Raw genomic sequence first — 15,512 nt, forward strand, 5'->3', positions numbered from 1 at the left:
GAAGCTGAAAAGTTTACATCTGAGCATAATTCCTTCCTCAAGATATTATAACTATCAATATGAGGCATTTGTAAAGTAATATTTAATACTTTTTCAGCTAAAAATTGTGACATAATGCCACATCTCCCTCAATCTTGTGACAACAAAGGTTAAGATAGCTCTTTAAGCCTCCTAAACATTGCGAGCAAATGTAAAGCAATAAGATTCTAGGAATTACACAATTTGAAATAATCAAGAATTCAGTGAAATAATATGCATTATATCTTAGAGTTTCAGTCCCAAATGTGACCCAGTACAGCAAGATACAGGGTCCAACCTGGGGAAGTTTTACAGTCTAGTGCTTTAGTCACCGAATACAAAAAGTTAGTCAGCAGAGAAACAACTATAAATGTGCTATTTAAGCAACCTTTTAACATATGAAAAATTCAGCCAATTGTACTTAAATAACAAAAGTAAATTTATTGATCTTTCAGAACCCATTAGGTCTATGGAATGTAAAATGTACATTTAATTCATTGCATAGTAGAATTAATTCTTCTTCTTGCTCTTCGCTGATGCTTTGGTTTGAGTCATAACAGGGACTGAGGCCTGGTAGAGAGCAGCAGATACTTTGTTGATGTAGAATAGAGCAAAGAGAGAGAAAATCAGACTGCCCAAAAAGAAAAAAACACAATCATTAATATAATCAGGCAATGTGCAATTTAATAAATCACTGCACTTAATCTTTGAATAATGTAAAATTAATGTTAAGATTAATACCGCAAGTTTCTCACAGAATTTTTACTTACTTTAATATACAGATCCTGATTAGCATAATAAGACCAAACAGTGAAATTTTACAATACTTGATACCAAGCCAAAAAGAGAAATCTTATTCAATGGATGTTTTAACAACTCTTTCAGGGCAGGTATTGACTTATGTGGACACATACTGTAAGGCGGATGTTGACATTAGAGGGGTAGAGGGCAATAATCAGCTGTAAACGTTGAGAAAGCCCGTTGTTATGTTACAGTTTGGCTCTATTTGCTAGCAGTACGTGTTATACTGGTGCCGCTGTTTCAGGCATCTTTTGCTGCATACTGTCACAGATGTCGCCACCGGCCGCACGAGGACAGTTGATCAAAGACGGCTGCCACTGGCTACACGAAGACAGCTGCTGCCAGATGCCTTCAAACAGCTGCCACAGCGGTCACAGTATGCAGCAACAGATGCCTGAGACAGCAGCACATACTGTAGGCAGTGTACTGTGGCAATACACGCCATTGGCTGCATCTAACGTTACCATACCTTGCAGGACTGTGCTGTGTAATAGGTATGTGACTTTATGTAGTGTAGGGGTTCATGGAACATAAAACACAGTGACATTTTTTATAAATAAATATTTTAGTTTGATTTATGTGTAAAACCACTGCTTTCAGTTTTTTGGGAAAAAAATACCCAGCCTTGGGCCAACAAAAATAATTAGTCCTCAAAAGACTTAAAGTTCCTCCATTACTGAAGTGTACAATATTGGCATTCAGAAGTATTACAATACAGCACAGAGCTTGAACTTTAAAGTGTGGCAGAGATTAACAACAACTAAGGGGTTTATAAATTTTGTAGGGATTTCAGCATAGGGTTCATAAAGAATTGTACCATCATGAATTACTTGATTTAATTTAGCATGTGCACATTCTAAATTTATTTTGATATTTTCTGTTTAGTAACTGACAAATGCTGTTTTAAATCCATACTAAATATAAAAATTCAAAACATCCAAATGTTTCAAACTGAACTACCTCCATACAATAGATCCATGGGTGCCCTTTTTTCCCCAACCAGTTTCACACTGAGCAAGTAAATTTTACCTCTAATTGATGTTTAATTAGATGTTCTTTTACTCATCTTATTTTGCATTCAGAATCGTGCATTTGTGTTAGATTTGCATTAGTATAAAATAAAGTTTTTTTCTTTCAATGCTTAACTCTGTAATTTTCTTTTTAATAATTTTTTTTCTGTGTAAGTTGCTCTCTTAATCTAAATACTGACAATTATTGACAAGCATATCAGTTATGGAAAAAGATGATCCGATGTGGCAACCCCTAACGGGAGCAGCCGAAAGAAGAAGAAGATTGACAAGTATATCAGTCACCATAGCAAGTGGCATTCATTGCTAAATGGAATTTATTTTAGTATAACCAAATTGTGTGCTCATTAGTCAATACTGTCATAAATAAATAGAACACTAAAAAAAGAACAGAATACTAAAACTCTGAAAAGAATTTGCTGGATCTAAATTCTTAGCTTCGTTCAATACCATGAATTACCAGTTTGTAATTACTGAATTGATGTAAAAAGCACAAACTGGAAAGTAACATCTTGTTTAATTAATGCAGGTATCCAATTAAAAGACGAAATTGGAATTAAAACTTACAGTGCTGAGGGCCTCCAAGACTTAAGTTGAGAACTACTGTAGTAGTATTATTGTAGTTAAATTGCATTGCCTCTATTAAATTATCTTTGCCACACCTAAGGAAATTTACAAAACTCAACTACTTACCAAGTGGTAACACACACTCTGTGAACCAGGCCTGAGGCAAAGAGTGCTAGAAACAGGCAGATTATAACTGGCAAAAGAGTAGACAAAAATTTATATTAGTGAATAATTCTAAAACCACTCATCTCTTTATTAGACTAATACTAATGCAATGTATCCCTGATATGGTCTAGTAACAAGATTTACTTAAATCACATTTACTGTACATACTGATATCAACAAGCAGTAAATTAGGTTTAGAGTGAAACTGCCAAAAAAAAAGTAATTTCTCATTAGCAGCTGAACCTATAATTCAGTTTTTACTGAACCAAACATACTGGGTACACCTGTCCCACACTTCTAGATTATTCCTAGCTAGGATTAATATTTCTCTTTATTTATTCTAACCAGTTAGGACACAAATCTATTACATATAATTTCACATTGCTTATTGCGGTTATTTTTTGTACTTCAGTGAAACCCAGTATGAAAAGTATGTTTAAGGAGTATGCTCACCATTTAATATACTCCAGCTCCTCTAGGATGGTCACAAGAAGGTTTGCTGTGTGTCCCAGCACATTCTCAAGAGCATGGAGGAGATACTAGGAGATGGGCCATTACATGAGGAAAGCAGGACAGGGCTGTAGCTGGGAATCAACCCAGCAGCAGGACCATTATCTGCTCTTTTGTGTGAGAAGGAACAGGAAGAGCACTGCTAGAGCCCTATAAAATGTACTACAGCTAGCGAACGGTGTGATTGTTTTTGACCAAATTGTCAGAAACAGATTCCATGAAGGTCCACACTCCAGAGTCCATTCCCTTAATTTATTTGAGCAGTGTATATTGCCTTGATTTTTTTCTTGAAAAACTGAATTTTGAAGATAATTTAAACACCTAAAAATCTCAAAATTCTTCAAGCAATAAAGTATCCAACGTTTGCTGTATTTTAGAAAGTGAATGATTCTGAAAAAAGCACAGACTCATTTTTTTCTAACACTGGTCTACCACACCTTCCTTATTCATGTTCTTTCATGATTAAATGAGAGGACAAAGCTGTCACTTTTATGATTTAACAAGAAATAAGAAGCTGATTGCCAGAGTGCGACCCAAAATATGTCACTTCAATTAAACACAGCAAAATTAGAAATCACATAATGATAGTTCATCATTTGCTAAACTGAAAAAAAAAACAAAAGAAATTGGCCTTATTTTTAAAATACTAAAACTATTAATGATATAATAATAACAAAAATATTCTGACCATTTGCAAGGACTACAGCAGCAACAAGAAAGTGTGTCCATTTATAAGATATGTAAGATTGACATGGACTGGGCTCCTTTGTGGAGCCAAGTAGGAGTTAAAAATTGCTAGAGTATCTTTTTTGAAAAGTAAAATGAGTAAATCTAAAAGCATTTATTGCCCTAAATGATTTTGTATGTCAGAAAGGTAACTTATCCTTTAAAGCATAATCTGTGACTATAAAAACTGCAATGATTACAATGTGATTAATATTAATTCTAAACTACATTAATACTGTAAAATAATCAAAAAGTGAAACATAATTCTGGGAATTCAATTGTATGTGTAAAGGTCAGTTGGAGAGTTTACAGAAAAATTATATTTTTAAGATGCTTAATTGAAATGTAATACAGTATATGGTATAAACAGTGACATTTCTATAGACATCCTGTTTTAAATATTGTACAATGGAGAAAATCAATCTGCTATTCTTAATGCTGCATTATAATTTAAACCCTACTAAATTCAAAGCATTTTCAAGGTCCAAAGGCATGAACAGCTTATTTATCTTTGAAATCAACTTATGAACACAAAATAATTGTTCTATCTGAAATCTGAACTATTCTGACTAAAACCATTATTAACGGAATAGTTTTCACATGTAGGCCAATTTACAGTTGCCAATTAACATATACATCTTTGAGGTGTAGCAGGAAAATTGGGATATGCATAGAACAACGCACTTGGACATGAGTAGTTATAAACTCCTTATAAAACAGTGACCAAATTAATTATTATATTTAGAAAAAGTGATCGTGATTTTTCAATTAAGTGCCATTAAATACATCAATCGTTCACTAAAGCATGCAATGCTGACTTTTTTTTACAGCATTTACCAAAACTTTCTTGGCAAAAGGGAAGAAAACACAAAGCAAAGAACCACGACACTAATGTATATTTACTGTAAATATCTAAGTCATATTCTAGAAGCTTTCATAATCAAACAAAAAACATATTGGTACACTACCAAATCAAACAATTCACCTAACTACATTAATAATCTGGCAAGAAGCAGGTAGTTACAATTCAGTTTGCCTATTGGAGTGAAAGGAACTATTAAAAAATGTATCGGTACAATTGGATCCTGTCCACTTTACAAATTGAGAATTGAATGTAATGCATATAAATAATTTAAATTGCTCTACATTATGCAGAACAAGTAAAAATTAGCAAATTAATGGTTGGTGCATGGAAATTATTTAGGTGGATAATGGGGAAACAAATGAAAAAGTTATACTCACTTTCTGGGAAGATTTTTGCTTGGAATCCTTTTCCAAAGACAAGATTTTCTAAATTATTGAAGGCCTGTAATTAACATTTCAGGAAAAGTAACGATAACACCACTTTAGTCAGCCATATTACACAACTCAAACTTTGTTACGGGATGACACACAGCAAGGGCCAACATTCTGTTGCTATACTTTTCTTTCACCAATTATAGTATGTTTAAAGCACTCAGATATGTTGAGCTATGCCATTCAGAATTTTGTTATGCAAGGTCTGTCACTTAAATGAAAGAAAAAAATTAATGAAAGACAGCCTGTAAAGTGACATAATTAACACTGTAGTTTGTTGCATTACAGTATATACTGTAGAAGATCTAATCCATTCTAGATCATTCAACACTATGCAATTTATGTGCCTGTTAAGTTATATAGTGGGTGTTATGAAATTGCTATTTAAGATAATTGTTCAGTGAAGCACAGAGCAAGGTGACACAAGTAATGCAAACTGAAAGACAATCCATTCATTCTTTTCCCCTCAGACATGAACATTATTCAAACCCACAACCATTTTTTATCTGCTTTGTGCTTTTTCTGTATATACACACATTCACAGGTTATATACCAATGCCATTTTTATTAAAATGTTAACCATACTATGCACACAATGAACCCCAAGAATATCTCACAGCTGCAATGAAGAATGGGTAAAAAAATTCCAAAACATGACTTCCAAAAGTCATAACTGGCTACAAAAATGTGTGTAAACTGGGATTACCGCCAAAGGCAGTGTTACTAATACTGACTTGGTAGTGTGCCCAAAGTTTTGCATATGCCACATTTACTTTTCTTACATTTTTCTTAGTTCTATATCAGTTCTTATTTATATATTAAGATTTTCATAAAAATGGCATTGTTTTAATTTGTTACATTTACTATTTTTTTACTTCAAATGCCAATAAAATATGTAAATTGGCAAGGGGCGTCCAAATACACACACAATACTTAGAGTTACATTTTCAACTGAGTTTTCAACATTTTTAAATATTTTAGGAATCTACGAAAAAGATTTGACTACTTTCACAGTGATGTCTGCCTGGATGGGAATCTGTGGACACAAATGCAAAATGAATAACTCAACCCAAATGAAACTTGGTACTCCTATTAGCACTGAAAAGTGCTAGATGCATACTGGTTGAGATCAAAATCGCTCAAGTAGACATTGTTCAACAAAGATAACCACATATACTGTTGAATTAATTCTTAAATATTAAATGCAGTTGCAATTCAGTGTTTTCAGGGAAAATTATTTACTGAACACAGCATATTTCTGTATCTCATGCTGTAATTTGACTTGTAACTTACAGTTGGTATATTTGTATTTGTGTGATGGCTCCAAAAATATATCTCTTGCATCTATGTTCAAAAAACTTTCCTTTAATTCATGTCAAGCACTTATCAGAAAACTAGTGTTCTGAAAAAAAAACCCATGACTAATATGCCCCATCTGTAAGGAGCATTACAAAATAGCACACTGGGTTAGAACATTGTGTTATTAGCTCTTTCTAAGATGAGTTGTCATTATTCAATCATAAGCTTCAATCATAGTCCATATATATATACATATATTAAAAAAAAAAACAAAATTGGCGGTTGCTATGTGCTACAGTGTTCCTGGCTACAGGTTTCATTGTAGTGTTGCAACAAAAATTGTGGAATAAAGTATATTATGTGTTAGACAAAATACACATTTAAAAAAAATGCAACTAAAAATAAGCCATTTTATGAAGGTTAATCTCCAAAATTAGCACATGCTCCAAAGTCATCCCTCGTACAAATCTAATCTTTGTTTAAACTTTTAATTTCAATATAGCATGTCACTCAATTTCCAATGTAGTTTTGGATTATCATGCTTTTTAAAAGAACCATATTCTGACACAAGTGTGCAATTCTGGATAAATATATCATTATTAATCTTGACCCAATAAATGAAAATTCTTAAAAGAAAATGTATGGGTGTTCCCTACAGCAATCAGAATACATACAGTACTCTCAAAACAAGGTGTTGTTGCAATGGCCAAGATTTTAAAGCATACCATTCACAAATTTGCTTAATCCATTTCAGGACCAGAAAATTATTCTGGCTGCACTAGGCATTAGTTCATCCCAGGACACATTCACACGTGGATCTATGCTTGCATTTACACTGGACTAATCTGAGTCAGCATAACCAGTACCCACACAGATACACTGAAAAAAACAAAAAAAACCCAACAACTCCACACAAACCAGGACTGGGCATGGGATTTGAATCAAGCAAAAGCATTAATCACTGCTTTACTGGGTCCTCTGTTCAATATTATAAGAAAACAATTAATGCTTTACTGGGTCCTCTGTTCAATATTATAAGAAAACAATTAAGTTATTTTTTATTCTGCATTTTGTAATCTTGTGAGTTGCACTGTTACTATAACACAAGTGTTTCCAAAGTGGTTGATTTGAACTTTCTAGGAGTCGATAGTTTCAATAAAAAAATCTGGGGGTCGACGACAGCAAAAACAGACCCCTTACTACTGCTATTTGTTTACTTCAAAATATCTATGATTCCAATAGGTACCTAATTAAGAAGTAAAATAATTAAAAAAAAAAACAAACACTTTTTTGATAAAAAAAACACATTACATACCAAACTTGCGAACGAAAAGGTAAAATGTGTCATTAAGAGAGTCACACGTAAGAATGCATGAAAATACATGTAGCACAAACATGTCTGTGCATTGTCTTATTGAACGTATCAAAGCAAGTGTGGACATGAAAAAACGTTGCATGCCCGCACTTGCTCGCGGTGGGACAAGACGATATTCGATATTAGCAGAATCTATCAGTCTTGTACGGTCATGCTTTCATAAAACACTATAAATTGGTTCATTTGATGTGACATGTACAGAGTACTTATTTGTGATTTGAACTTTGAATATAATTATTTATTGAGGAGCAGTACTACGAAAAAGAAAATCAGGACACAGTTTATTTATTCGAGTTTGAACAAAAATCTTCTGTTTCAAGTAAGTACATACTTTATTGTTTTTTTTAAAACACAGGGGCTGTCGAAATTGTTTGTTAATAAAAGTTTATTTCTTCAGATAATAATATGACTGAACCAAAAAGGAAATGCAGACAGTACAGCTTGGACTATTTGAAGCTAGGATTTGTCCTGTCATTATCAAACAAACATTTACCAATGTGCCTCATATGCCAAACAGTCTTTAGCAACGACGCTATGAAACCATCAAAACTAGCAGATCACTTGAACAGAATTCACCCAGGCAAAAAAGAAAAAGATTTGTCATACTTTCAATCACTTAAAGATAAAATTCTGAAGAGAACTACGATAGATAATTTGATTGTTTCATCATCGAAGCAAAATGATGATGGATTAAGGGCATCGTACAAACATATCCCTACTCATCGCGAAGTCTGGTGAGCCGCACACCATAGGGGAGAAACTGATCCTAGCAGCCGTCGCGGAGGTATTGAACACTGTACTCCACAAACCTGCACAAGATGTTATAAAAAGGATTCCTTTGAGCAATAACAAAGTTCAAAGACATATCGACAAAATGAGTCACGACGTGGAAAATAGTTTGTGCAATCATTTGCAAATAAAACGTTTTTTTCCTCCAATTGGACGAGTCAACATTACCAAGTAATGAAGCTTTGTTGCTGGCGTGCGTTCACTTTATTCAAGATCAGGAAGTGCATGAAGAGCTGCTTTTTGCTAGAACTTTAGAAACTGACACCAGAGGCGAATCGATTTTTAATTTAATGGAGCTACTTTTCAAGGAAAAAGTGATTCCATTGACAAATATAATATCTGTTGCGTCAGATGTTGCCCCAGCTATGGTTGATCTTTTTCATGATTTCATAAGTTACCTGAAACAACACGTTCCTGAAGTGCTTGCAGTTCACTGCATAATCCATAGGCAACATCTGGTAGCTAAGAACCGTAGCGACAAATTGCATCAATCGCTTCAGTTTGTTATAACAGCTGTGAACAAAATTCGAAGTAACGCTTTGAATACTAGACTGTTCGCACGATTATGGGAGGAAAGCGACAAAGATTTCTATCGATTGGTTCTCCATACCGAAGTCCGATGGCTTTCAAAAGGTTTATGTTTGGCGAGATTTTTTGCAGTTTTTCAATCTGTTTTAGAGTTTTTGGAAAACAGATATTGCTTATTTAACCGACTTATTTGGCAAATTTAACGATGTTAATTTACAACTGCAAGGAGACAATTTGAATCTCATCAAAGCAAAATTGGTCATATCGGCTTTTGTTGCCAGATTAATGTTTTTTAAGCAAAATATTGCAAGATCTGAGCTTTCCCAGTTCCCCAACTTATTTAAGATAGGCACAATCCAAGAAGAAAACATCTTGCTGTACGTCAACCACTTGGAGGCTCTTCACTTAGAATATCTTCAAACCTAGTTTTGATATTCTATCACTGGAAATATCGGACTGGATAATAAACCCATACACTACTAGTGCAGAACCAAATAAAATTTTGCAAGATGAGCTGATATCCTCATTCGTGCTGATGGTTCTCAAGGTACAATTCAAACAGGGTTATCAAAAGTTTGGCTGCAACAAGATATTCCACTTCTGTACCCGGCTCTATGGACTGTTGTACAAAAGTATTTGCTGGCATTTCCATCATCGTATCTGGTAGAGAGAGGCTTCAGTGTAATTTTAAACCTGTTTCAGAACAGACATCGATTGCATATCACTGAACATGGAGATTTGAGAATGCAACTCACTAATTTAAAACCGGACATAGATAAATTGTTGACAGATCACCAGGTGCACCCATCTCATTAAATTCAGTTTTCCAAGCTAATTTATTTGGTATTCTTATTTTTATAATTCTGATTAAAATCTTTCATTGTTGTAATTTTGTTGATGTTTAATTCTGTCTGAATATGTTGATTTTTTTCACTTCATTTTTATGTTTAATAAAGTGATTTCAATATTTGTACTTATTTTGAATTTACATATTTATTTCATAAATGTCAAAAATGTAAAAAAAAAAAAAAACTCTGCTCGTATTTTTTTTGCTTTAATTTTCGTTAGTGCAGGTTTCGATATTAAATGTTGCACAAGATAATGCCTAGGGAATCCATTCCCGGGATTCCCGGACATTTTTCATTCCCGGGAATGAAACTGCTGTAATTCCCAGGAAAACGGGAATGGCCAAGCTCGCATATATAGCATGTAAAAGTGTAAAAATCGATCAAGAAATAACAGAGTCATAGTTGAAAATAATTAAGTGGCACGGTTTTTTGGCCCACGGTGTAGTGTGTTGCTGATTAATTCAGTGAACACAAGCCCAGCAGCAGTCAGTCTTCCGGCTGACTGAGCACAGTGGACTGGGAGAAGTCTGCACTCTGCAGCTCACGAATGCCGAGACGGGGCAGAGTTCATCGACGTCTGTGCCGTTGACAGCTTTGAACAGCAACTTGAAATTGCAATGCGTCAGTCTGTTGCATCCGCATTATCTGTGCTAAGAAACTTGTCATCACAGAATGATGACAAGAAACTGGATGCATCAGTAAAAGCTGAAATGGTGGTGTTTCAGAGCAACAGCAAGTGCGGGCGTTGTTTAGAACAAGTGTATCAGTATCTGATGACTGTGCCGTATACTTCAGTGGAGGCAGAGCGTGCTTTCTCAGCGGCTGGCATACTCTGTACAAAGATGCGCTCTCTCCTGGACGACCGCACGCTCGACACGTTGTGCTTTCTACGTTCTTATTACCGTAACTAACTATACACATGTATTTATATGACAGCATGAACTGCTTGTAGTTAAGGTTAGTCTTTTACTGGTGTCAACATATTGCAGTAGTTTTATTAAAAATAACTGTCGCTCGTTCTAAAACTGTTCACATGTGAGATGCCCATGCACTGTGTCATTCCCGGGAATCCTGACATGCGGGATTCCCAAATTCCCGGCAATGGATTCCCTAATAATGCCATATTCCGTAGTCCTTTTATCTTTTTCAATCATTAATTACAAGTGATTAAAATGAAGTTTGATATCTAGTGAAATATTTAATATCGAGTACTGTACAAATGTATTAATTTGAGTAAGTAAAGTAAATGACTAGGGGGTCAACATTTTTAAACATTTTTGGTAAAAGGGTCTGCGGCCGAAAAAAGTTTGGGAACTCTTGCTATAACAGTTACTTGCAATCTTTTAATATTGATTCATTTTCAACTTTTATGACTTTACATTACTGTTCTGGCCACCATGCTACTTCACATAATCTCAGTCACTCTGAAAAGGTAACAATTACTAATATTGTGGACGAACTGACCACCTTCAGGACTGTACAGTAAAGAAATCATGTGATAAAAATATAAACATAAATAAAACAATTTATAAAATGAAATAAGTTTAATGTGCACTACACTATCCATATCCATGAAAACCTCTTTCTGTGGAAGGATACAGTAAGGGAAAAGATAAAAAGTCCGGAGCCAAGGAATCCGCCCAAAATGGTGAACCACTCAGAGGAAGCCAGCTGTCGACTGTACATCTGCATTCCAGCAAATAACAGCAGTGAAAGTAAGGAGGACAATACAAGAGAGGTGCCTGTGTTCACTGCTAGAGAAAAACAAAGAACATTATGATTAATTTATCTTTTCTAATCTAAACCAAAAGTTTATCTTTAGAAACAAATTGACTTGTAATCTATTAAAACACAAAAGAACAATTTTGTAAAGTCTGTGAATTCACTTTCGCTCCCACTTGGTGGCTTCCACTTTATTCCATGTCACTGAAAATGTCCATTCCACTGCAAACCACCCTGTTTTTTCTAGGCACTCCAAAAGAAGGTTGAGTGGAAACATTAACATGCTTTGTTACTTTACACTATTATTCTGCCTTTATAAAACACAATACAAAATTTTGAATTTCTTTGATATTTGCCTAGATATCAGATTAAACAAACTGCAAAAAGCAAATTAATGGGAGGGAGCACTAATATGTTTTTCTACATTATCAAATTCACTTTATATAGACTAAGGGGCCAACTCCCGTTAGCTGAAACACTCAAGCACCCCTTGCCTGTACCATATCAACAAGTAAGTTGTACGCCTACAGTACACCCAGTAATAGTGATGGGACTGTGTATGCACAAAGGTCTCAAAATGCATGAACTTTTAAAACATTTAATGTTTAATAACAATTCTGTAACATAGCAACGTATGCTTCTGAAGCAGAAATTGAAATGTATTAATGCGGATCACGCAAACCACAACACAAATGGTAGAAACTGATCAGAGTTTTAGAGTTATATCGGCTAATACACTTCAATGTTATTTTTATTGTTAATAAATATCACCGCTTAGTAAGACTTTCTGTGGGCACTTGTAACAGTTCCACTGAGTGCAAAAAAAAAAGTGTCATTATCCATGCAAAACTGTAGAAACAGTGAATCTGCCTGCTGCCAACTAGTGTCCCAACCCATACCCCATCAGCTCCCCCATTCCGAATCTGCAGTGCAGCTCTTGAGAGCAGCCGAGGGAGACGTCTAACAATGCTACAGCTTGTAAAGTAACAAACTGGGAGTCCACCCATTAACTGGCTCTTTTGCGGTTACACTAAATAGAACTCCAACCACCATGCCCAACACATCACCACTCCCTAATGACATGATAAGCAAGCAAAATAAAAAACACTGTTCCACTTAAAACGGTTTCAAGTCATGACCTGTTAAGATAAGGAAATAAATAGAAAAGGAATTGAATATTTGGTGAAATAAATAAAACTGATGCAACATTCTTAAAGCCTGCAGAACCTGGCCCAGAACATTATAAACAAGTCATTTAATAATTATATCACTTCACAGAGAAGACTATGAAACCAGTTGTGACCTTGTTGTATGTCTAATTGTTATTATTCACCATTCATTATTTGTCTATAAATCAATATATTTATAGCAGGTTGCACATTAATTACTTAAAGTGAAACATTAACTCTGGACAAAAATTGTGCTTATGCTTTAACATGATTTACAGCCAAAACCTTCTGAATGCAGTTATATATCATATTATACAATGAGCTACAGTAGCGAAGAAATGCCAAATAATCGATAACATTGCTAGCCAGAAAGCACTACTCATGAATGATTACACTGTATTATGATTGGTATAAAGAGGCCCTACTTGAAAATGAGCGTGCTCCTAATCCTACTGTTCTATCCAGAACTGGATCTTGGCTTGTATCTAATGCCTTCAACTCCCACGAACTTCACCTAGGTTAGGAGAGGTTAATAAATGATGAACACACTGTATATAATAGGATGTGATAACTGGCGGTTCAAGTTGAACAGCATAATGTGAAGTAAGCTTCAATAATGAGTTACAATCTCAACATTAAAGCGTGGCTATTCAATGGTGCCTGGCCCAAATGTAAGGTAATAAACGATTGCATTCAAAACTGCGACATTATCTGTAATTGCAATGCGATGATATTTACTCCGACACTGCAAAAAGCCCCAAATCCTTAGACTGTCATACTGATTTCTACCGCACAACGCTCCTCTCTCAATACTGACACAGACAATCTCGTCACCGTGGCATTTTCTTTTCTGACTGGCTTGAATAAAAAACGAGCCGTTTCCTTCCATAAATATAATTACAACGACGCCTGTTTTAAGCTGATATGCCTACAAGAAATGACTAAGTAGTTTGAAAGCCTAGGAAAATGCAAGCTAAATAACGCGACAACCATCCGCAGAAAATATAAATCCGAAATACACCCTTGCAACTTTAGGACACGTCAGTGTGCCCCATCGGCAAGCGCACCACAGAAAACAAAGTCGCTCAGTCTCGTTCAGTTTACGTTTGTATTTATCAACAAAACTACTTTCGTTTGAAAATAGCTCATATAAAAAAATATGAATGAAGAAAAAAACTCACCCATTTCGCCGCCTGTAGACAAAGTCACTACCCTAAGTCCTGTCACTGAACTAAGCTCGTACGCTGCACAGACTCATCGACCGTCACTTGAAATCCAACTGAATACAAATAACGCCCCGCCTGGCCAGGAAGACTCAGGACATCGCGTGTCTGGAATCCGAAATCAAGAAACCTGCTCAGTCACGCTTTAAGGGCAAAATACTAAGAGTAAGGCTTGTTAAATATACTTGCAACATTTTCAAACTTCGTAAAGAAACTACACGTAGTCGCTATGTTTTACCATTTACTGTGGCAACGATGCATCATGTGTTATCGCAGTTTCTTAAAAAAAAAGTTATAACCATTTAACTTTTTTTTGTTTATAAGTTTTAAATATGACCGTGTTATTTTATATAGGGTGGAGCAGGGAAACGAGACGTTTTAGAAAAAGGGGTTGGTGACCCTGGAGCATCGGCAGTTGTTTGGGACCAATGCGACCTCGTTAAGAACCCCTCGCGATTAGTTATAATGGAGCAGTGGAGTGGGGCTCAACGAGCGTTCACTGTGAAAGCCTTTAATAAGAATGGTGATAGTGTGACTGCTGCGCAGAGGGAATTTCAGCGTCATTACCAGTTAGGACATCATGATCGTGTCGATTCTGCACACGCGATTACAACATGGGTGGGTAATATCGAAGAAATTGGTTCAACCTTAAAAAAGAAGTCCCCGGGTGGAACCACTTCGCATACTGCCTGACAATCGATGACAGCTATTCGACGATTGTTTGGAAGGCGCGTCATTTCAAGCAACGGTGACATTCCATGGCCTCCGAGATCCCCAGATCTCACTGGTTGTGATTTTCTTTCTGTGGTGATATCTTAAAAGCCAAGTGTACCGCACACGTCCTATAACCATTGCTGCAGTGAAAAGGAGATTTGAAAAGTAAGTCGCTGGCATTCCTCTTGACATGTTACGTCGAGCGATTAAGAATTTCCACAACAGGCTGACAGAATGTGTACAGAGAAATGGACAATACATTCATGATGTTTTCTTCAAAACATAAAATTAATATTGAATGAAAATTCATTACCATCATTAATTGCAAATTCTGTACAATACATTTCATCATTAAATGTATTTTGTAATGTGTTTATTCGTGCATTGAACATCAATTGAAAATTTCCACTTTCCTTACGCCACCCATAGGTATTGGAATTTACAGATACACCCACCATAAAGAAAAGGATAGGTGCCTGGGTATCTGTCTGTGTGTCCGTCCGGGTGTAATGACTCTGTCATTCCAGAAGATGACGCATCACATTTTAGTAGTAAGATCCATCCATTCATCCATTTTCCAACCCGCTGAATCCGAACACATGGTCACAGGGGTCTGCTGGAGCCAATCCCAGCCATCACAGGGCAGGAACCAATCCACCCCACCGCAGGACACACACAAACACACCAAGCACACACTAGGGCCAATTTAGAATTGCCAATCCACCTAACCTGCA

General features: G+C 35.6%; 1 protein-coding gene and 1 long non-coding RNA gene across 3 annotated transcripts; both read right to left on the bottom strand.

The window, feature by feature from the left end:
• Positions 1-439: 439 nt before the first annotated feature.
• On the bottom strand, positions 440-14,156 carry krtcap2 (keratinocyte associated protein 2). Of its 2 annotated transcripts, none has more exons than XM_028794864.2 (5): positions 14,023-14,156; positions 11,550-11,704; positions 5,058-5,121; positions 2,541-2,607; positions 440-649 (listed from the first exon to the last, which is right to left on the bottom strand). In XM_028794864.2, exons 1-5 carry the CDS (start codon positions 14,024-14,026, stop codon positions 529-531), a joined length of 411 nt encoding a protein of 136 aa, XP_028650697.1. In that variant the 5' UTR covers positions 14,027-14,156; the 3' UTR covers positions 440-528. The 2 variants fall into 2 exon arrangements, with proteins under 2 accessions (XP_028650697.1, XP_028650698.1); XM_028794865.2 differs by having other exon boundaries at positions 11,550-11,701; positions 14,023-14,133.
• On the bottom strand, positions 7,635-10,828 carry LOC127526741 (uncharacterized). The gene is made up of 2 exons (XR_007934172.1): positions 10,077-10,828; positions 7,635-8,241 (listed from the first exon to the last, which is right to left on the bottom strand). It is a non-coding gene; the product is annotated as an uncharacterized LOC127526741 (long non-coding RNA).
• Positions 14,157-15,512: the final 1,356 nt, after the last annotated feature.

This window comes from Erpetoichthys calabaricus, chromosome 2, assembly GCF_900747795.2.
Source record: "Erpetoichthys calabaricus chromosome 2, fErpCal1.3, whole genome shotgun sequence".
NCBI classification, from domain to species: Eukaryota; Metazoa; Chordata; class Cladistia; order Polypteriformes; family Polypteridae; genus Erpetoichthys; species Erpetoichthys calabaricus.